At 35.2% G+C, this 23,606-nt stretch overlaps 1 protein-coding gene across 1 annotated transcript in view; it reads right to left on the minus strand.

Annotated features, from left to right (window-relative positions):
* Nucleotides 1-14,531, minus strand: part of LOC131063396 (uncharacterized) — a 36,320-nt gene extending 21,789 nt beyond the window's left edge. The window contains exons 1-3 of the mRNA XM_057997201.2: nucleotides 14,317-14,531; nucleotides 14,082-14,219; nucleotides 4,377-4,456 (exon numbers count right to left, since the gene is read on the minus strand). Coding sequence (XP_057853184.1) covers nucleotides 4,404-4,456; nucleotides 14,082-14,219; nucleotides 14,317-14,407 — 282 coding nt within the window. The 5' untranslated portion in view covers nucleotides 14,408-14,531 and the 3' untranslated portion in view covers nucleotides 4,377-4,403. The remainder of the gene's footprint in view (nucleotides 1-4,376; nucleotides 4,457-14,081; nucleotides 14,220-14,316) is intronic.
* Nucleotides 14,532-23,606: the final 9,075 nt, after the last annotated feature.

Consider the following 23,606-nt stretch of genomic DNA (forward strand, 5'->3'; position numbering starts at 1 on the left):
TTGCCATCTGTCCACGGAAGGAGGCAGTTTTATAACCTTCGAACTGCCATGTTATATATAAAAAGGAAGCTCCGAAACAGAGATTTTCTAAGTATTCAGAAAAAAAGAACAAATATTGTTAAGAGAAAAGCTCGATAAGGAGCTTCAACGATATGTTTTTAAAGCATGATGCTGTTGTGACTGGATTACTGCCTTGACTCCTGTGACTGAGATGTGGTAGATTACAGAAAATATTCTCAGAGGTTTGATTTAATAATTTATTGTGCACAGTGAATAAACTCTTCAAAAGAATAGTAAAAGGATGTTAAAAAATGTTTTGATTGAGGTGGAGTTATCTACAGTTGCTGAGATTGTTTAACCTCTGTTCTCAATATCTTACATTCAGGTTGCACGAAAGATTGGATATTCTGAACTGGTGAATTGTCATCATCTTTGCACAAGTTTGTGTAACAAATTGATTGCGGGCTTTTCATGGAACAATACATTATTTATTCAGATATACAGTTTTACATTGATTTTCAGTTTGCTCTTATTGTTAATGCATCATCAGTGCAGATTACAGAGAATTCTGAATTCCAGACTTGTCCTGTCACTCAGTATACTATTCTCTGATTTGTAAAAACTGTTAAAATTTGAGTTATGTATTTGAATATTGCAGAGAAGGTTACATATAGTGTGTAGTTTCTTTGTTACTGAAGTTGGTACTCTTCGTTAAATGAGTTGGTGCTCAAAAATTGATTTGTTATAAGGGTCAGTGCTCTGAATTGAGTTGGTGCTCATATAGATAGAAAAGGGTTTGGTGACTCCTTAGGGTTGGTGCCCTTAAACTTTGTAATTGAAGTTTCAATCATGAGGCTGTATTAGGACCGTAAATCCTAGCAGCATTCTCACTGTGGTTTTCCCATCCTGGGTTTCCATGTAAATCTTGTGCATTTCTTTCAATTTTCAGATTGAAGCTCTTTAAAAGTTTAAGTTAATTAAGAATTAATTAGAAAGGAATTTAGAGTTTATTTACTACTGATTCACCCCCCCACTCTCAGTAGTAAACCTGTGTTCTACACAATCCTCCTTTTAAATCTATGAATGGCAAGCTACATTATGGATTTCCCATCTTAGTCTACAGATCAAGAGGCCCTACTACATGCAACATAAGTGAAACTACCTAGGATGAATTCCTCAATCAGCTTGTTGCCATCACAGTTCCATTCTACAGGTTCTAGCTCATCATGAAGACTATCTTCCTTCATACTACCCTCCCACTGGTTTATGATCTTAAAGTGGCCTTGACTATCTATTGCCTTGGAAACAACAATTTCATAATGGCATACATTTAAGGAGGCCAAAAGCAAAGGTCCTGAATCAAGCATTAGATCGGGAAGGTTGAATGGAATTGTTTGAACATCAACTCAAACACAATGAAGCAAAATTTGCAGCCTTTCACACGACCCCCCTCAAAAAGGAGTTCACAGAAGAAAGAAAATGATACCCTCACTGGACTCTCCCCACTCTCCACCACCTGACTGTCCTATATCATCAACACCAGGGTCCTGGCCCACAAAAGTCAAACAACAGAGGAAAGGATCAAACAGCAGAGGGTTAGCCCGATATTAAAGAGAGACTAGCAGGCCCCCACAAAAAAAAGCTCCTAACTAATAAAAAAGGGTAAACTTGCTGATCTTTATAGTATCAATTTCATTCTTGCTGCTGATAATACTAAACTAGAATTCTTCTGAGGGAAATTTTTATCACAATTCAAAGCTCCAACTTTTACTTTATTTCTTACATATACTTTGAAACTGATTTTGAGCAACTTGCTTGGCCACCCTCAAACAACTTGTACATTTCTTTTATTTTCTATCATATGTACATTACTTCACTAGACTCTTCCCACTCTCCAACACCCACCTGTCCTACATTGTCAACACTCACATCTTGGCCCAGCAAACTCAAACAAGTAAATGATAGGCTTACAACAGAGAAATGTGTGTATTGCAGTCTAAGCAGCCTGAAAACTCCAGCTTTAAGGAGTCTACTGATTTAATTGGTTACATAAACACAAAGTCTATAGTGCCCTGGTATGACAGGGATCCATACCTCTATTTTGCTCAGCTCAGTAGTTGAATGGAATAAATTATTGGCCATAAAGTTACAAAATACCAGTTGTGAGCGTTGTGATTTTCATTAAATTAAGGCCAGATGATGATCCAGAAAACTATGACAAGAGGCATGAGGAAGCTTTAATGCTTCTAAAATTATCTATCGTAGATGAACTGATTCCAGAGGTCCAAAGTACAACAAACGCAGCTACATTTTGGGAGATTCTCAAAACCAAATGCCACGCACATGACATTGGTCAAGCCTTGTGAAGAGTTCATTATTTTCTTCTGAGTTACAAGAGGGTGTCAAACCATTACAGAATATTTGTTGCATTTAAACAATCTCAGTGATCAACTGTCAGCTATCCACAAGCGAATGGATGATGAAAACATGGTTAACTTTGGTTTTACTTGATTAGGCAGAACCCTCATTACAGGCAGGACACAAACACTTGATTAGACAGAACCCTCATTTCAGGGTCTCCAACAAAGTGATGGCAACAAAGTTAAAGAGCGCATGACAAACATGCAGCGTGGTCAAAAGAAAACCAATGAATGCAGCAAAAAATCGATGACTGAGACAACAGTGAAAATTGACAGCACAAGTTTATTCAATTGTCTTGCATGTGTGAGGAGCATTCTCAGCCGCTGATTTACATAAGCAACTTGCCCCTTTACATAGGGAACGCCTTCGATGTAACAACGGCAGATTGCAGAGCAAAGTTGCATGGACACAGATACGGATACAAATATGGATATGGTATCAGATACAGATACGGCCATTTTTTAAGACCCCCAATATGGATATGGCTGGATACGACATTCATATAAAACACATACACACATATTTAACAAGATTTTATAATTTATTAGAGGAGATTTTCATTACTACAAAAGCAACATAGACACATAATTGCTACATAAATAATTATAAGTTGGTTTAACAATTTACAATATACAAAAATAATAGAGTTGCATTGGAAGATAACCCAAAAAATGGGTCACTGAAATAGAAAAACATTTCCTTTTTCTTTTTCATTTGGTGTAGGTTTCGTTCATACCAAATTTTTTTTTCAAAATGCATGAATGAAGTTTTTTTAATTTAAATTTAGGAGGATTTACATCAATAATCAAATCACATAGTATCCGGCATGGTTAGAAAATCAGGGTATTTCGGGCATGCGTGGGTATAGTATCGGATACGTATCTGGGCCGTAACGGATACGTATCCATTTTGGATAGGGGGATTTTGGATACAGGGATACGCATGCAACGAGGGACAAAGGAGTTTCTGGCTACTCTGTTGCAGACATAATGACTAAACCACTCGGTAGAGATAAATTTGTCAAGTTTTGAGATGAGCTTCGTTTTGTTTCTATTCTAGTCATAAGTGTCGTGTTAACCATGTTAATCATTAGATGATTAGAAGAAAACTTGACAATAAGAATTGACATAGGTAGCTTGTAAATAGCTCAAAAAACTAGTACGAAAATTTGTTTCCTTTACTGAGCTTTTATTTTGCCTGCTTGTGTAATCAGCTTCAAGAATGGCCAAATTGGCTTCCCTATGTAAGCCTATTTAATATGCATGATTTCAATTGATTGAAATTGCTTGCTTGTGGCTTATATCTGCTGCAAATCTCTCTAACGCTGTAGGGATAGATGCTCACAGCATCATTCCTCATTCAGTTCCAAACCTTCAAAGTAATAAAGCACTCCTCTTACATGTTTTGTACATTGGTATTTTGACAATGTAATTTATCTTTTCCTGCTTGTATAGGGTTATTATTTTCTGTTTAATTACCACTTGAGATTGTACGGTTCTTTTTTAGCTCTCATACTTTGTTATTGCAACATGCTTTACATTCTGGTCCCCATTTATCTACATTATCATTCATTGACATTAATATAATTTCTTTCTTTCTAAAGCAAAACAAAATTGTAATTCATCATTGCAGTTCCATATCTTCAAAAAAAATATAATCTAAAAGGAGAGCAACTTGATATTCAAAAATTATCTGCGCTAAAATAGGAATCCTTCAAACGGAGATTGTCCCAAAGGCATAGAAGATTGGCTTACTATAAAGCATTTTGAGCAAAGAAGTTCACAGTTACAATCAGTCAAAACTCCAAGCATGTTCAGAAACCAATATAACTTGTAATATTAAGGCAATGACAAAAAACTGAGATCTTCAAAATTAATCCAATGATTGTCTTACAGATTTGACAAAGAAATACAATTCTTATTGATATAAGCATTCATATAGTTTGCCCTCAATACCTTAAATCAGAGACCAGAAAACAACCATTATTTGCTCCATGGAGCCCTGGGAAGGCCAGTAGTCAACTCCTCATCAGAAACTGCAAGCACAGGATAAAAATCATGAAGAAAGGCATAATGTACACGAGAAGACATGCAATACAAAGGAAGCATACAGATTAAAGTGTAACATGTAAACCATCAAATATCAAACAAGTAACTGAAATTCAAACATCTGCTTGACTGCAAAAGGATTCACATATATAAAATAAAAGGAAAGAAATTTCCAAAAAAGATATTCATACAAATCTTAACTGCAACTTGTTTTCAATCAAACTTTAGGTCAAGCAAAGAATCTGGAACATCTAAAATGAACTACAGATGCAGAGATATTCCTCTGAGAGTGGTTGGTGAAAACAGTCTTTGCCCAATGCCAAACATGTTTCGAAAAATGAAAAACTTTACCACACTGCAAGCTCATCAGTGTCTTCCAGCTCAAAGGCATCTGCCAGTAATTAGCCAATAAAAAATGCTCTCAATAAACCATTTTTGTCACCCCTTTGAAATAACACAGGGACGATCCAATGCTGCATATTTAAACTGCTTGTCAAGGTATCTATCATGATAAATAATAAACTAACACGCCCAGTATGACCAGAGAGTCATCAGCCTCCCCTTCATGTGGACATTATTTTGGGTAAGCTCAAGCCATCTATTTTGGTAGGGACTGACCATTTAGATTGAACTAACCATGCAACAATTAGTAAGGAAAAAATTTATAACATTTAGGCACAATAATGGCTGCAATGGAGAAGTGAATCTTTTCTTTACATTAGAGAATCTCACCACTTTAATAACAATTAAAGTAGGAAGAATAACCAAGAAAGCTCTATCATTCTAAATTTCTCTGCCCCTATCTAAAGAAACCTCTGCAAAAAGCAATATGTTTGTATCTTGGTCCTTTCCAATCACCAGCACTCAAAAAATCATCAGCTGGAAATTGAGTTACAGCAAGGAGAATCCAGAGCTGGAAAAAATATCCAAAAATTGCAAGCTGGAAAAATCATCTAAACATCAGGAGCTATGGTCACAACTTGCAAAAACGTCCATCACCATTCCAATTCGCAAACTGTCAAGTTATCAAGTATTAAGCTAAACAAAAGAAAGAGGAAATTCAAACATCAAAGGGACCAAGAGTAACAAAGTTCAAAGAATTAACTGTTGTTCGTAATTAGGGATGGCGGATTCCAATTGCCTTAGGCAACATTGGAATCCGCCTAAGGGTTTGGTCCCTCCTCTAGCGTGTAGGGCTGGGCCCTATACCTCACGGCACACCTTTAAGAACCCCACACTACTCACGCCACATGCAAAGGTCCAACCCTATAAACAATGCATTTCGGATTAAAGGGAAAAAACATATAAATAAAAGGATAAGCCGACATATATGGACAATGCACCATATAAATAAAGATACTTCTCACCTCAATTTACACATTCATCTTTTCATTGATTCCATGCGAAATATATATGTGTCTGCCAATTGCGAGTTAAAGGAGGAATGTTATATCTGCCATTACAGCGAAATACCTCTGTCATATCAGCGAACTACTTCTGCTAGTAAAAGTGTGAAATTCATTCATGAGAAGAGCGAACTAAGGTTGGAGTAGAGCAGATTGAAGTTGCAGTCCATCAAAGAGCAGACTTCATACATTACAGACCTAGGGTTTGGACCTGATTGCTGTTGGAAGGATTAAAGGTGCAGATGTGACTACTTGATGCTTGTGAAAATGCAGTCTTGTGGAAGACATTATCAGTCCTAAGTACAATCACCTTCAAGTAATTGAGATAAGTGTTGTAACCTTCATATGAACATAATTCATAATCAGATCTGAGGATCTTCTCTGGCTGGGTTTTTCCTCCTAGGAGGTTTTCCCAGGGTAACCGTGTCTTGTTCTAATTTTGTTCCTTTCTTTGTTATGCTCAAATCCGGAAAACTACAAACCCTTCATTTAATCAATTTAGTTAGTAATTAAATTCTGATTTTCTGAGTTTACATTAATCTGAAAGTGCTAAAATTAACATTAACGAGGCCATTCATAAAAATAATCAATTAAAAAGTTAAAGACCATTGAAGCTTAAATTATTTTTTTATTCTTCACACAAGATTAACCATCACATATAAAAGATCAATCTACGATGAGCAGTTGTCATGAAGAACATGTGTCATCAACAATGAACCCAACAAGTAATTATGAAGTTAAGATTGTCCCAATGACAGATAGCAGCATTGATTTTGGTGCCCAGGAAATAATAAACTTGGACCCATATATAAAACAGGATTTTAGCATCATTGAAATAAGCTATCTTGAAAAGTGAATTTTAGCATACCATACATAATTGAGCAACAATTTGATCAGATAACAGCCCTATTTATATGAAAATACCCATACTAGCTATAGTCTATGTACGGATTCACCACATTCATTGCAAAAGATACATCTTCAAGTACCTAGGCAAGATCTCCCATGCCCTATCCATACCTAGAACCTAAGTCACTGTGTTCGAGTTCAAGTTCGAATTTGCCAACAGTAAAATTCGGATGAAATTAGGCAAGAGGAAAAAATTCGAAAAAAAATTGCCGTTAAATTCGCTTCATATAAATTTGATTTTTTAGAAAATACAAATAATGCATCTAAAAAATATCATAATATATATTGTAATTTAAATTTGTCAAATTTTATATATAAATAATTAAAAATTTAAATTAAATATTCTAAACTATTTAATTTTAATATATTAAATATTAAATCCAACAATTTTTATAGCTAATGTTAATATATTAAATGTTGATCTCTAATAAGTTTTGCTTTAATTTTTTAATGTTAGTTAACATTTATATCGGGGGGGCCAAAAAACATTATATTTAAATCACCAACTTTATGAAGTCTTTTTAATTTTAAGATAATCCCATCTCCCAACACCGCGTCTACAAACCCTTCCGCAACATCACGTCTTCCTGCGACCCTTCTATGGCATGGCATCAACCTGCAGCCTTCCACGACCTCTGTAGCTCCCGACAACAATAGAAAAAACCCCTACTTGTTTTTGTTTTTTAAGGTAAAAGTGGCAAGCCACTAATATATATATTAATAAGATAAACTGATAGAAGAGCTCAATAGGGAAAGAATCAGGAAGAAAACCCTATGTCGTTGCTCAAATACAATGAAAAGAGAAGTCGGGGCTATAAGAAGGGACCCCCCAAAGATCCAAAGGGAAAAAAGGGCCTGCCCATAGTACAAACCTAATAGAGGCCAAAGTTGAGAGTAGCGGGACAAGACAAATCTAGAAGAAACCTTAAAAAACTACCCCCACAATCGGATATCATGAAAACTTGGGGAGCAGGATTCTGGTTACCGGAACACAATAAAGCTACCACAACCAGTTGCCGGTTGTATTATATCCAAACTTTAATACCGGTATTCCTTTCGTATTAACCAGTTCAAAGAGCCTCCATTACCGGTACTACCCAGCTGGTTAACAAATTGTCTCTACTACCGATTCTGTTGTACTGATGGAAATAAAAGAAGAGACCAAGTAAAGCTGCCACAACTGATTGCCGAATGTATCATACTAGAACTTTAATACCGGAATACTTGTCGTATTAACCGGTTCAAAAGGAGCCTCCATTACCGGTTCAACCCAGCTGATTAACAAAATGTCTCTACTACCAGTTATGTTGAACCGGTGGAAATAAACGAAGAGACCAACACCTATTACCTAGGATAGTTAATATTGCACGTAGGCTTATAATTTTGCAACCTGGCCATCCTCAACAGTTTTGAAAATGGAGAGCCATCCGACGTCCATAGTTATGCTTATCAAAACAGGTACCAAATTTACCCTTTGCTTTACCCATTCATCAACTGGACGTTTTCATCTTGATGTTCTTGCACCATGCCCCTGTCGATTATGGGTGGAATTTGAGCTGACCTTGCAGCTTCATTGGAGCCCTGTGATAGCACAGGCCCTAAGGCAACATTCAAATCCGGCACTACCAGTCGTAGGGGTGGATTCACCTCGAGAGGTTCGGCATTCAACAGAATTAACAGGGTGTTTGACTTTTTCTTAACCAAATTAACCAATTCCTACACTATTTCCCTACGGTGTCTATCTAGAGCACTTTGGATATAAGAAAAGTTTTGCATCTCCAGCGTATGTTTAATGTTATCATAAATTGACATAAAGACATGTACTTGTTATATTGTGCATTTCAGACGATTTTTTGCGAATTTGATATGTTTTTTATGCGTTCACCAAATTTCGAACCTTAAGCCGGAAATTCGGCAAATGTGGTAACACGACCTAAAACCCCACAAACCAAACAAAACATCATAATAAAAACTATAAAAAATAAATAACAATTAAAATTAAAAAATTATCTTAACCCTAAAAGCAATCATACTAACAACACAAAACACTAAAGAGAACAACTATTTTACCTCCATTCCTCTCTCAACCGAAAATGCATTGCTACCCTTCATACCATGTAAGGTCCATGTGTGAGTACATATCACATTCATTTCAAAAGATTGATCTTACACAAGTACAGCCCTAGTTCATCTAAAAGGAACTATAGATGTATCCAAGCAAGATTTCCCATGCCTTGGTCGAACTCAAGTCTCCAGAAACCAAAAAGGCGTCATAATGAAAATTAAAAAGCTATCCTAAGTACCTAGCCTAAAAACAACTACCCTCATTACACAAACAACAGAGAACTCAAGAAAACATTTTTTTTTACTTTTCATTTCTCACTCACGCAAAACACCATTGCTACTCATTGGTTGAAAGTTGAAACAACAATTTGATTGGTGTTCAAACATCGATATCTTGCAATTCGTATGCCACTACAAGTGTTAAATAACTACCAAGAACATCAAAGAGGTTCTTCCATTCAAGATATGTTCATGGTCCTGTTCTACCCTATGGCAACACATTTTATATGGGATTTTTACATTTATTAACATTATTTCATAAACCAATTTCATCCTAGACCCTTCTCTTTTACGCACCCTCCATCCATGTACCCTTTTAAAGTAATATGACAACATGTCTAAGGACATCTGGATACTTAATTAACTTCACCTAATGCTTAAGTAAATTTGGGTTCCTTAGTTGCTTATTTCGTTCAACCAAAGTCCTAAGTCTTTCTCATGGCAATTTTAAAATTATTCACAAACCACATGGGAAGGCTTTCATAATCGTAGTCTTGTTAGGATATATGCATTTGATTCATCTATCCATTTGCCTATTGTGCTTGGGATTGTTTAAAGGTGCCCCTTCTTTATTGGATTGGGATATTCTATAAGATATATTCTTTGCAAATCCCTTCTTTTCTGATAGGAATGCCTCATACAACCAACATTGCTCATTAGTAAAACCTAATTTACTTTTAACCACCTTTTCTATGTCATTCCTCACAACTGAAAAAAACATGCAAAATTGCATTTTACCATCCCATGGGTCCACCATCCACCCCATGATTCATCATGCTCAATCAATGCGACTAACAAGAACACCTTGGAACATACAAAAGCCTAAATTAATTTTTAAAAAGAAGATTCCACCCTCTTCTCGAGTCCTTTGACTTTTCTACTATCTAAGCATACACACCCTCTGCTTTTATGGCTACCAAGCACTACTTATCTAACCTAAACAACAGATTGGCCTACATTTGGCTTAGTGGTTGTCTCTCTCCTCTTGTACTTCAATAGTAGTCTCTCTTCTTTTGTAGTTCAGTGGTAGTGTCTCTCTTCTTGTGTGATTCACATATTTATTGTGTTTGCCCCTATAGCACAATCTTCTCTTGTTTTTGGGGGGAAAAAATGTCGTTGTTTAGACACTTGTCCTCACTGAGCTTCCACTACCCCTTTTTTTTTTCACATACGACCAAAAAATGTTGTTGTTTAGACACTAGTCCTCACTGAGATTCCACTACCCCTTTTTTATTTTTCACATACGACTGCCCATTCTGTCTTCACTGCCCAAGATTCATTTGCGCCTACTGTCCTTCGCCGAAATTCGCACCTTTGTGCTCTATTTTTCTAAAATTCATTTTTCAAGTATTAAATCATTATTATTATTATATTATGATATTGTAATTAATATTTAATTATCATTTAGATATTATTATATTTTTATATTTCTATTAAACTCTTGACCAAAGTAAAAAACTCTATTAAGACTAAATTATTACATAATAAAATCATTATATTATTATTATAATATTAGATTTCGATAATCACGAAATTAACTAATTGGAGATAGATAGAATTGATTGATAGTAGTGGTAGTTGATAGGAGAAAATAAATAAAATATGTTTTTTGCTTTTCATGCACTGTCACAAACACATCAAATTGAATGCCTCTAGTTTTTATTGACGGACGGTTTCGCATCATTATGTGAATGTAATACGCCTTCCACGTAATAAAGATGATCCCATAAAATGTATATAGCTCTTGAAAACTTCTATATAAATGGAACGGATCAACTTCATAGGTGTCTAAATCAATGTCAATCTGAAACAGACTCAATTATAATGTCAGTGAATTTACCTTCCTTGGTGTAATCTTGACTGGTTAAATATCTCTTGTTGTGAGTGGCCTTACATGCTTTAGTAATTTACCATTTACTTAACCTCCAAATAGAACAAGAGCTCTTAGCTAGCATTTAAATAAACCTCTACCCACCATCTATAAAAAAAGATGAGATCAAAAGTTTGCTTTGCACTCACTAGATACCTGACTTCTGTTAATGGTTGTGTATTTTATCCCTTGCTTCTAACCAGAAAAGTCCTTTTGTCTGTATTCTTGCTTATGTATAGTAAAATGGATACAAAAAAGTTGATGTTTATCATTTGGTTTGTGATTCATTTTAGTTCAATAAAATTTTGTCTGAGGAAGAAAAAGCATTAATTTTGTTGAATAATAACCTTGGCAAAGAATCATAGAATTTGCTTGCTTCGTGGATTGACTATTTCTGATTCCCATGCAAATGGAAAGGAATCACATGAGACAAATTCCAGCAAATGATTTCGTTCAGAAGGTCAACAAATTATCGTGTGTGTGTGTATACACAATTCCATTTATCGTTACCTATGAGGTAGATTACTTTGAAAAAAAAAATCTAGTAGTAATAAATTGAGGGTGGCAAAAAGAATCCCGAGTAAACCAAATGCAAACTGGATTTTGGAGTTCAATAACGCTGTTCTAATAATTTTCAAATAGTTGGTTACAGTATCAAAAAAATAGATTAGGATGGATAAGTAGATGGAAAGAAGACAATAAAAAATATATACCTTCGATCTGAAGGAGGTGAAATATCATGGGTAAGCAAGAAACATCAAATTAATGACTTGCCTTCAAGCAAAGCAAGATACAAGGCTAGTATTCTGGTTACATGTGACAGTTAGCTGATCCACAATTTTATCAGAAGCAGATTAGATGTACATCAGGAGCAATTTAGGGTATGCTCAAACTGGCGGAAAAAATCCATGTTCCATGTGCATACAAAGCACATAGAAATTTATTTCTATTTTTGTATTTAAGCTGATACATTGTGCAACACAGGAGCAAGCAGGAGATGCTCACAAAACATATGTATTTGGAAAAGTTCATTAAATCAAAAGATAAGTTGAAAAACACTTAGTTACTTATATGACCGTCAATGAAGTAAGTTAGGCTTGTGAATATAACAGCAGTAAATGTAGCTAAGGTAGATGTTCTTTTAATATTTATAATAAAAGAGCAAGTATAGGAAACAAATTGACACATTAAAAAAATAACATTGTGCCTCAAAAATAGTATTACCAAAGAAGGGTCAATTAATTAGCTTTGTAATTAATGATTAGTTGAGAATGTCATCTCTCACTTAAGTCCATTCTCAAAATTCACTTTTAAATATGATTAGTAAAGTGCAGCAAGTTTCTTTCTCCATTTTTTTTCTCTATTTTTTAGATTCATAACTTTATGAGTGTATATCTCTGTGTTCCTTTTTATCATTTTCCTACAAAGAGATCGACAGATGTCACTCGTAGACATTTCCCTGTGGGGATTACCAGGTCCTACATTGCCCCATTTGTGGTGATAGACAATGATGCTGTTGGTAGATCCAACTCATATCTTCTTACAATATGACATTGCTTGCCTCCATCATTATAGTTCACTTTTGTCTTTGTCAGCTACATGCTTCCACTAAACGTCTGGCCCTCACAAAATACATTTATAGTACAGTGGTTACTGTTTAACCATTTTGGTTTAGCCATTGTTTTGTTAATGCAGTGTGTTGCGCTAGGTTCCTTGTGTATCCTAGGCCTAGGGTGCCTTTACCCTAACACTTTCTATTATAATTGAATGTAATCTTTGAGTCTCATTCACCTAATTTTGGTCAGTCATGGACATTAATCTATTTTTTTTCTCTCCCTTTCCTCCACAGTTCCTTTCAGCAAAACATTGGAAACAAGAGGTACAATTGTTGGTCACTCGTCTATGCTATAGTTTCCTAGTTTAGGTAATTCTCCAACAATTTTATGTCTTAATCTCCATGCAATGTAAGAACACACTATTTCAAGACACGAGCATGAGAAATGGCATGGATTATTGCTGCCAGCGTAATGATTTTTTCTAAGATTTTCATGTCTAAATTTAGTATTACTGCTATGACAAGTCATTCCTGCTGTATTCACATGTTTTATTAGTGAGGCCTTGTATGCTAAGGTTTTTCTGCTAGAAATATTTCACCACCAGCAATATCACAGGTTTGACTAGCATTGCAAGCCCGATGATCTAATCTAGAATTCAGTCGAATCTAGGTTATATTAATGAGCATTTGCATTGTGAGCTTGGGAATATGAATACTTTCAATCTAAGTTAATGAGTTCTACAGTTATTCTTTCTTCTTTTTATTCCATTGATTGTGATAGAGAACCGTATTGTGTTTGCCATGCATGTAATTCACAATTCTGATGGCCTATTGTTAGTTGCAATCAACACAAGCCCGCATTGCTGGTTGAGGTTACGCTTCTAATTTTTCAATTCCACCAAAAAAGGGCCCATTGTTAGTTCCGATCAACATAAGCATTCATTTCTGCTTTTAAGTTGTGCTTCTCATTTCTCAATTCCATTGACAATGACTACGCAGCTTACCACCTCCATGAGACCACATAATAGATTTCAAATCTTGTTTATCTTGAACTTGGTGAATAACACCCATATTTTTTGATGGTGATTTGTCTTCCCCCACTCTTTGTCGTTATCCAACCACAATACAGAAGCAATTTCAATCGGCCGTCACATAAGGTTTTTAACAACCAAAATTGTCTTCCTCCCAGGTTTTCAATTGTTGTGTTTACCTCTGTTGGTTCTACGTTGGTTAATTTTACCAGAGGTGTTGTTGATCCTTAAACATTTAGGGAAATTATGGTTCAAGTGCTAAAACATTCAACCCATTTAATTTAAAAATTGATTTTTTTTACCGTAAAATAAATTTAGTCATACACACATTGTTTTATTAAGCATCAATACTCTTCAGTCGTGCCAATTAAGCGAAGCCCACCCACAAATAAAAATCAAAATAAACAAATAGTGGGAATTTTATTTAAATAGATATTTTCAACGATAAAATCAATAAATGGCTAAAAATACAAAATCACGCGAGAAAATGCAGCTTACCATTAAACCTTCTCCTATTGCAGGCTTTGGCCTCTTCAATCTTCTTGTCGAGATCCTCCTGCAATTTGGCCTCCCATTTAACGAGCTGGTTGGTAAAGAGAGCCCCTAAACCCATCCCCAACACATGCTCCCATGGGTCTGCGCATCATTTAAAACCCTCAAGTCCAAAATGAACCCTAGAAAACGATATGAAATAAAAAAACGAGTGGCATTGTAAGGTGAAATAAATACTGACGCCTCATCAGGGGAAGCTTGCGCACGCCATTAGAATACAACTGACAACCCAACCCCAGCAATGCTCCAGCTACTGTGATTCCTGTCACCATTTCGAATCGATGTTCACGCCCGCTTCCAATCCAACTGCTGAAAAAGCTTGTTTCTTCACAAAATTTATAGTTGTCAGGAAATACGCTTCCCTCAAGTGTTACCGAGATAGATTAATTAAGAACAATAATGAATAAATTAGCCTAAAGTAAAAGAGGTAATAGAGTTATATATTGAGATATTAAAGTTTAAATTAGAAAAGGTAATAAACTTAGCTATTGAGATATTGAATTTTAAATTTAATAATTAAGAACAGTAATGACTAAATTAACCTTAAGTAAAAGAGATGATATAGTTAGCTATTGAGATATTGAATTTTAAATTAGAAAAGTAAATATAAAAGAGAGGGTGTTCAACTTAGGATTGATGGGCAATAATGTTTAAATTGTATTGAAATCTCTATTTTTTATTAAAAATAATAATGTTATGTTTGTATTGTTTTGGGATTTATGGTTGTATTGTATTGGGATTTATGTTTTGTATTGTGGCATTTTGGAGGATTGTATTCACAACATTAGATTACTTATATGATTGTAAATTTGATTTAATATAATGTATACTATTATTTTTTGATTTGTCGAATTTGTATTGCTCTTTTAATTATAATATGGATTGTTGGTACTTATGAACAATTAGAGTTGAATATCGAATCATAAGGTTTTTGTTTTTATCGGTCTCCCTTCAATTAAAGTAGCTTTATGATCAACGATAAGATGGAGGCCTGTAATTTTCAAACATGTAGATGCTCTACATGAATATGCACATTCTACTTTATTTCATTGCACCAATGGAAATTTTCTTAGCGCACTCTTTTCTTAAATGCAAATAATGTTTAGAATAATCGAAAATGAGAAGATGATAAATAAATGAATGTAACTCAGTGCCCTTAAATACAAGGATGAAGCAATAAATTGTATAAATGTTTGTTTAGTCGACTCATAACAAGCAATGAAATGTGTGGGAGTTGACCAATATTTCAATTTGAATTTGAAAATTATAGGAGTCAAGCACATAGGTGCAAGATTAATCTCACACTTGCAAAATTGATCCAAAATAAGAAACAAGTGCTAGAATCATAATAAAAATATAATACTTGGAAACAAGTACATAAATAAACATAATGAAAAAATAAGTAGGATGACTAAATATGATGTAGTCGGGGTTAGGGAGCTTTATCAAACTACCCAACCTCATAGCCCAAATAATACCAAAATCATAAGATAAAGATTAACAAATAATTTTCATAGTCGCAACAAGCCTAAAATACAAATAATTTATCTCAGGTCTAAAAATGATTTTAAAACCTTAAAATTTATCTTTTCCCAAAATCTAGAAATGCATCAAACACAGCTAAAGGATTTGACTAAACAATCACAACCATTATGCAAATAACTTCATACAAACTAATATAAATGATTGCATAGGTTTGTAGCGATAAATAACACTTTTAATTCTTTTCTTTTTTTATTGTTTCTCATAATTGACATAAATTGAAAAATATTTATTTTGAGTGTTTTGCTTGGGCCAAAAGTAGAATGTAGGTATTATTGTGGGATCAATTGATTTTGTTTTACTGATACATATAGCTATATAGATATTTTCTGATGGGTTATATTGCAATATAGATTTCAGGGTACATATTTCTCTACATATTTAAGGATACAAATTCCTTTACATATTTTAGTATCTTTTTTATACGTTTATATTAGTATAAAAAATTTGGTTTCACTATCTATGGTTACATATTGGTATAATATTTGATGCTATATAATGTAAATTGCTATATATATTTTTCTCTTTTATAGACATAATTGTAGATGGATACATAGATTTGAGAGTGTTTAGTCCCTATATAAACTAATGTTTCATGGTATTCTAGTTTAGATATGAGGAATGCTACTCCATGCACACCTTGCCTCTTATCCCACATATTTCTCTTGCATGATCACATCCTACTCTTGACTTTTTTTTTATGTTCTTTACATTATCACATCTTACATAATACAAACCTATTCTTATCTAGCACATTGGTTATTATCACTTGTTATTCATTCTCATACATGAAGTAACATTAGGGGCACAATGGTATCCATGATATTATTACGTGTTTTTATGGATTATAAGATTCTCTTTTTACATATTACTTTTTTATCTCTTGAAATTCATTGCATTAATTTGTGTGCAATGCATTTGAGGGGACACATTATATCATTGTCTTTTCATGTTTAGGGTCATAATAGCTCTTTAAGGTCCTACACCATACACTCATGCTTGCAATGGTTTATAAGGGTTCCTACATCAAATTTGTCTAGTTAGAGTTGATTTTCAACAATCCTACTCAATGTTTCATTATTTGGAGCATGGTTACCATAGTCAACTATGTAATCTTACACCTCCTCCTTTATTGGTTATAATGATTTGTTCTATAGTTTTAGAACATTGCCTCTTTTGTTCATTCTACCCATCCATTCTACAATCTTACACCAATATTAATCTCTTTGTCTCTTTTTAGGTTATAATTATTTGTTTACTCTCACATAATGATTGTTGATATTACTAACTTGCTTGCGCATTTTTAGGTTTTTATCAAATGTCACTGATGGAATTTTGTGGTTATGTCTCATGAACATGCTATGGGTGAAGAAGAATTCAATGTGGAAGCTTCTCACTGATTGGCAAGTTTCTTATATTTGGTGGTAGAAATTATATCTATCAATAGAATGAAATAATAAAGAAGTAAAATTAAATAATCATTTAAATATAAGTATTAGAAAAATAAGATTAATTTTTTTCTCAACAATTTCAAATAGCTGAACAGGGTAGACATTAATACTCCTCGGAGTGGATGAGTCTTCATTCAGGCAACTAGTGGGCAGCTTCATCTATCTAACCGCCACTAGACTTGACATCAGTTATGTTGTGAGCTATATTTCTCACTTCATGTCAACCCCAAAAGTTGAACATTGGGTTGTAGCAAAGTGTGTGCTTAGATATGTGAAGGGCACTCCTGATTTTGGCATTTTGTACCTCAAAAGCAAAGATCCTAGGCTGGTTGGTTTCGCAGACTCAGATTGGGCAGATTGTTTATTTCAATGCCATTTTACCTTATAATTCATCTGGATTATTATTGTTTGGAAGAGACAAAAAAATGAGGAGAGAAAGGTAGTACATGTTGTGGCAAGGGAACTGAAGGAGCAAGGCAAAGTGGATAGGGAAATTTAAATCATTTTTATATGTGATTATCATTTTATTTCATGTTGTTTTCTTATTTTTTGATGTAGGAGCACATCCCCAATCGATGAGCAATCTTGCATCATCCAAAAATATTTCCTTTCAGTTTTGTTCTTGTTTAGTTCTTTATGTAGTTTTTTGTGTTCTTACTGGTTGGCACTGGTGGTTGCTTTTTTTTCATGGCAGATCTTATTTTTGATTTCCAGGCAGGTTCATGTGCTTAATTCCAGATTTTTAGTTCATCTGGGTTCTTTTTCGGTCAGTTACCGCTTTCGGTTGACTGTTTCTAGGTTTCGAGACAACTCTTGTGCTTACCGGTTGATTTTCCTTCATTATCGGCGCGATTCTTGGCATGTGGATCTATTTTGGGTCTTGTCTGATGTTCTTTGGCGTGTGGTTGACCTTCCTGCTAAACCACACCTCTTGGTTGTTATTTTCTGAAAAGATTTATTTAATTCTTAGGGCTGACCTAATTACACGTTTCATTTTCTTGCATTGGTAAATGTAATCTTATGAGGCCAACCCAGATATGTTCCTGTGGGTATAAATATGATGTTATGTAATCATTTGTGGGGGCAGAGGAAGTAGAATTGAGAATAAGGATTGAGATTCGCATATTGTGATCTGGTTGATTCTTAGAGTCCCAGATTGGATTGTATCTGGTTGATGGTCTGCATATAATGGGTTAACTACCGGATGTTCTTTGATGATTATATGATGATAGCCAAATGATTGTCAGAGTTCTAAAGAAATAATATGATATGTTTATGCAATCTTGTTATGTTTTCTTGTTGCTTTCGTTGTGTTACTCTTGTTGTGCATAAGTTGGTTGATTCTCTTTTAGGGTTCTATAGGTTATGGCTGCATCATTTTTACATACTTGATTCATGGTAACTAAATTTCAAGTCAAAGGGGGGATGAAATGTAGAGGCATAACATGCACCACTTTCACTTTCCCAAATTCATGTTGGACTAGCCTTGATCTTTTGTCTATATTGCAATAGTCTAATGTCCAAGTGGAGTATTTTTGTGAGAGATGGCATTTGTCTTAAACGTTGGCTAAAATTGATTTTCCATTCCTTAAGGATCCAAATTAGACCCTTAACTTTCCCAATCTATTTCATAGGTCAATCTCTCAATTGTGACCTTAGAACTATTTTAGAATTAGGTGTGCAAACTTGACCTACTTTTTTTCTAAAATAGTTTTTTATACATGGGACAAAGCCAATTCAATCCCATGAAGTAATTACTTGTACAATTAAGTATGCATCATTCAAATTTAAATGTTAACGTGTTGTATAAAAGGACACGAGTCATAGATGATGCAGGAGCATCCTCGGTTCTTGGCAATCTTGCATCAATCAAAAACATTTTTTTCAATTTGTTTTCTATTTTGTAGTTTCGATGTATTTCTTTTTGCATTTTCTCATTAGATCTTGCGGAGCTAGATTTTGCTTATAAACATGATTATCTTCCTTATTCTTGAACCTCAGATTGTTTGGATCTTTTTTCGGCAAGTTATTGCTTTTGGATTCCAAGATAGTTTTCTGGCTTAGAACACTAGAACCACTTGGACCTATTTGCTATTGGTGAACCTTGCGGATCTTTTCCATAGCTTGCGGAGCCCCAGATCATTGTTCCAACATTCCTTGGCGTGTGGCCGACCTTCCCTCTGATTTGTACTTCTTCTTATGGATTTTCTGGAGGATTCTTATTGGCATAGGCCGACATGGTGGGTTTGCACGTTTCATCTTGTTCATCATTGTTTGATTCTTCTTGGGCCAACACGGATCCCTCTAGACCATATAAATAAATGTAATTTAGCTTGTAGCAAGGGGGTCGTGGAACCGGGAAGATCTATCTTGAGGTTAAGAGGTCGGAAAAGAGCGAGACTATAATTGAGCATGTTTATATCAGGCCAGTGAGCCCAGTCATGTAGCTTGCATGTTGTCGGCAGATTGTAAACGATTTTCATGATATAATCAATCAATCTTGCATTGCCTCCATCATCTTGTCTTTCTTTCATTGTGTTTACTCTTGCTGCATAGCCCAAATAGATCTCATTGAGGTCCCTCCTAACCATGAATACACCAAGAGGTATCAGAGCAAGATTTTGTTCTAGAGATTGCGTTGTCTTGAAGATTTTGTTGTAGGGTGGCGGACTGTGGATCCGACCTGTAGTTGTAGAGGACTAGCATGAAGATGGCGCGAAGAGGAAATAGGAATGGTGGAGCACGTGGAAATGCAAACCCTGTTGTGATGAAAATGTTGAGAGAAATTGCAGGCCCATTGGAAGTTGTTGAAACAAACCAGAGAAGAGGTTGACATATTGAAGATGTGAGAAAAGATGATGAAGAAGAAGCACCGGCAAAACAAGTAGCAAATCCACCAATGACTGATCCGAATGAAGAGAGGTTCTTGAGGGTTTTGAGTAGGGCAAACAACAAACCACATTTTACCCCATCAGAGTATGATGGAAAGTTGGGTTAAGATGAATTAATGGATTGGATTTCAGAGATGGAGAAGTATTTTGATTTTGAGAACATCACAAAAGAAAGAAAGGTGAAATATGCCTATACTAGGTTGAAAGGTCATGCATCTCTTTGGTGGGAATATTTGCAGGTTGATAGACAGAGAAGAGGTAAAGAGAAGATCAAATCATGAGAGTAGATGGTTGCCAAGTTGAAATCGAAGTTCATGTTAGCTGGTTACCAAGTAAATTTGTTCTGGAAGTAACAAAACTTGAAGCAGAAAGAATCAAGTGTGGAGTATACCAAAGCATTATACAAGTTGAATATCAGATCCGGACATGTCAATGATGAGGTTGGACAAGTTGTGAGATATTTGAATGGATTGTGAATGTATATACAAGATAAACTCAGTTTGATCAAGTTGTAGAGTGTTGAAGAAGCTTATCAATATGCCCTGAAAGCAGAAGAGAAGTTGAACAAGAGACTTGAGTAGAGACAGAGAGGTGGAGGTGGAAGGTTTTTCGGAGGAAGATTTCAAGGAGGACGAGGATATTCTGAAGGGAGAGGAACCTGTACAGAACGGAACAAGGACAAGGAAGTAAGAAAATATGGTAGTTCATATCGGAAGGATGATAGAAATTTATACCAAAGAAGAGAACCTGATAGTTACCGGAATGAGGGTTATGGAAAAGATGACAAAAGACAAGACAAGAGAGTGTTTAGATGAACTTTCTTTAAGTGTGGAGGAGAAGGACATCATGCTTTTGAATGTAAGAAGGCAAAGAATGCTGGAAGAACATTGGTAGAAGAAAACCCTACCAGATCAGATAACAAAGCGAAAGATGGAGAGTCGTTGACGATGAGGAGAGCCTTGTGTCATACTCGAAGAGGATGAAGAGCCCTTGCAGAGGAGAAATTTGTTCAAGACCAGATGTAAGGTATCCAATAAGTGTTGCAAAGTAGTTATTGATAGTGGTAGTTCAGATAATCTTGTTTTAGAAGAGATGGTGAATAAATTGAAGTTGGAAAGGTTGAGACACCCTAAGCCTTATCATATAGCATGGATTCAAGATGATCATAAGTTGTTAGTAAGTGAGAAATGCTTGGTAAAATTGACAATTGGAATTATCATGATGAAGTTTTTTGTGATATTATACCTATGGGTATTTGTCACATTTTGTTAGGAAGACCTTGGCAGTTTGATAGACAAACAATACACGATAGAAGAAAGAACATATACACTATTGTAACAAATGGGATGAAACAAAACTTGTTACCCTTGGAGGAGCCCCTGAAGAGTCAAGTCTGCACAAATGTTAGAATTTTTTTGGTGGATGGAATGAGACATGAGAACGTGTGTTTTGCCTTTGTTCCTAAGAAAACTGAGAACCAGGAGCATGAAGAACAACCAAAGGAGATAAAAGAGTTGCTGACGAGTATGAAGACATCATGTCAGATAATGTGCCTGATGGATTACCACTTGTAAGGAGTATCAGTCATTGCATGGACCTGATTCCCGAAGCTAGTTTGCCTAACAAAGTTGTACAACGGATGACACCTGATAGAGAATGAAGAGTTGAACAGACAAGTGTAGGAAATGTTGAAGAAAGGTTTGATAAGAGAAAGTTTGAGTCCTTGTGCAGTACCAGCCATGTAAGCACCTAAGAAGAATAAAGAATGGAGGATGTGTACCGATTCTATGGCAATAAACAAGATCACAATGAAATACTAGTTTCCTTTGCCTAGGATGGATGACATAATGGATTGTTTGAGTAGAGCCAAATAATACACAAAGATAGACTTGAAGAGTGGATATCATCATATCAAAATCAGAGAAGGAGATGAGTGAAAGACAACATTCAAGACAAATGAAGGATTGTACGAATGGTTGGTGATGCCTTTTAGATTGACTAATGCACAAGGTACTTTCATGAGGTTGATGAATGAGGTATTGAAGAAATTCTTGGGTAAGTTTGTTATTGTGTATCTAGATGACATTCTGATTTTCAGTAAGACAAAGGAGGAGCATATGTTGCATTTAAGACAAGTTTTGTAGAGGTTGAGAGAAGCGAAGTTGTTGATAAATCCAAAGAAGTGTAGTTTCATGAAGGAAGAGCTAGTCTATTTGGGATTTGTGATATCTACGGATGGTTTGAAGATGGACCCTAAGAAGGTAAAAGCAATTGTTGAATGGCCTACATCGGAAAGCATTGGAGAGGTAAGATCATTTCATGAATTGGCTAGTTTCTACAGCAAGTTTATCATAAATTTTAGTTCAGTTTGTACTTCTATGACCGAGACAATAGAGGAGATAGGAAATAATTCAAATGGAAAACCAAAGCAAATTAGAGTTCTGAACTGTTGAAGCAAAAGGTGACTGAGAAACCTATGTTAGCTTTACTGGATTTCAACAAAGTATTTCAAGTAGACTGTGATGCAAGTAGGAATGCAATTGGAGCCATGTTAAGTCAGGAAGGAAGAGCAATAACTTATTTCACTGAAAAGTTGAATGATGCAAGAAGGAGATATTCAGTGTATGATCAGGAATTTTATGCCATAGTTCAAGCCTCGAAGAAGTGGAGACATTACCTGTTGCCCAGGGAGTTTGTGTTGTATATTGATCATCAAGCCTTGTAGTATTTGAATAGTTAGAGTAAGTTGAATTAGAGACATATGAGATGGGTAGAGTTTTTTAAGAGTTACACCTTTGTGTTGAAGCATAGGAGTGGGAAATCAAACAAAGTTGTTGATGCATTGAGTAGAAGGAGGAATTTGTTGACAGAGGTGAGAGTGACAATATTAGGATTTGAAGAGTTGAAGAGCTTGTATGACGATGACCTAGATTTTGCAGAACCTTGGAAAGCATGCAAAGCACTGGTTATGGTAGATAGAAGTAAGTGGTTGGATTATTTCATTCAAGATGAGATGTTATTCAGAGGAGTTCAGTTGTGTATACCTAAGAGTTCTATGAGGGAGAATCTGATAAAGGAGAAGCATAGTGGAGGATTAGCCAGACACTTTGTTGTTGACAAAACAATAGCATTGGTAAGTAAACATTACTTTTGGTCCCAGATTCATAAGGATGTCAGGAAATTTGTGCAAAGTTGTAGAGTTTGTTAGGTTGCAAAAGGTATTAGTCAAAATGTGAGATTGTATAAACCTTTGACAGTTTCAAAGAGACCTTGGGAGGACATAAGCATGGATTTCATACTTGGATTGCCTAAGACACCAAGAGTGAATGACTCTATATTTGTGGTGGTGGATAGGTTCTCGAAGATGGCTCGTTTCATACCTTGTAAGAAAACATAAGATGCGGTGCATATAGCTGACCTATTTTTCAAGGAAGTGGTGAGATTACATGGAGCATAGTTTCAGATAGAGACACTAAGTTTGTTGGTTATTTCTGGAAAACACTTTGGATGAAGATGAAGACAAATTTGGAGTTTAGTTCTACTTTTCACATGCAGACTAGCGGAAAAACATAGGTAGTGAATCGAAG

This window comes from Cryptomeria japonica, chromosome 7, assembly GCF_030272615.1.
Source record: "Cryptomeria japonica chromosome 7, Sugi_1.0, whole genome shotgun sequence".
Taxonomy (NCBI): Eukaryota; Viridiplantae; Streptophyta; class Pinopsida; order Cupressales; family Cupressaceae; genus Cryptomeria; species Cryptomeria japonica.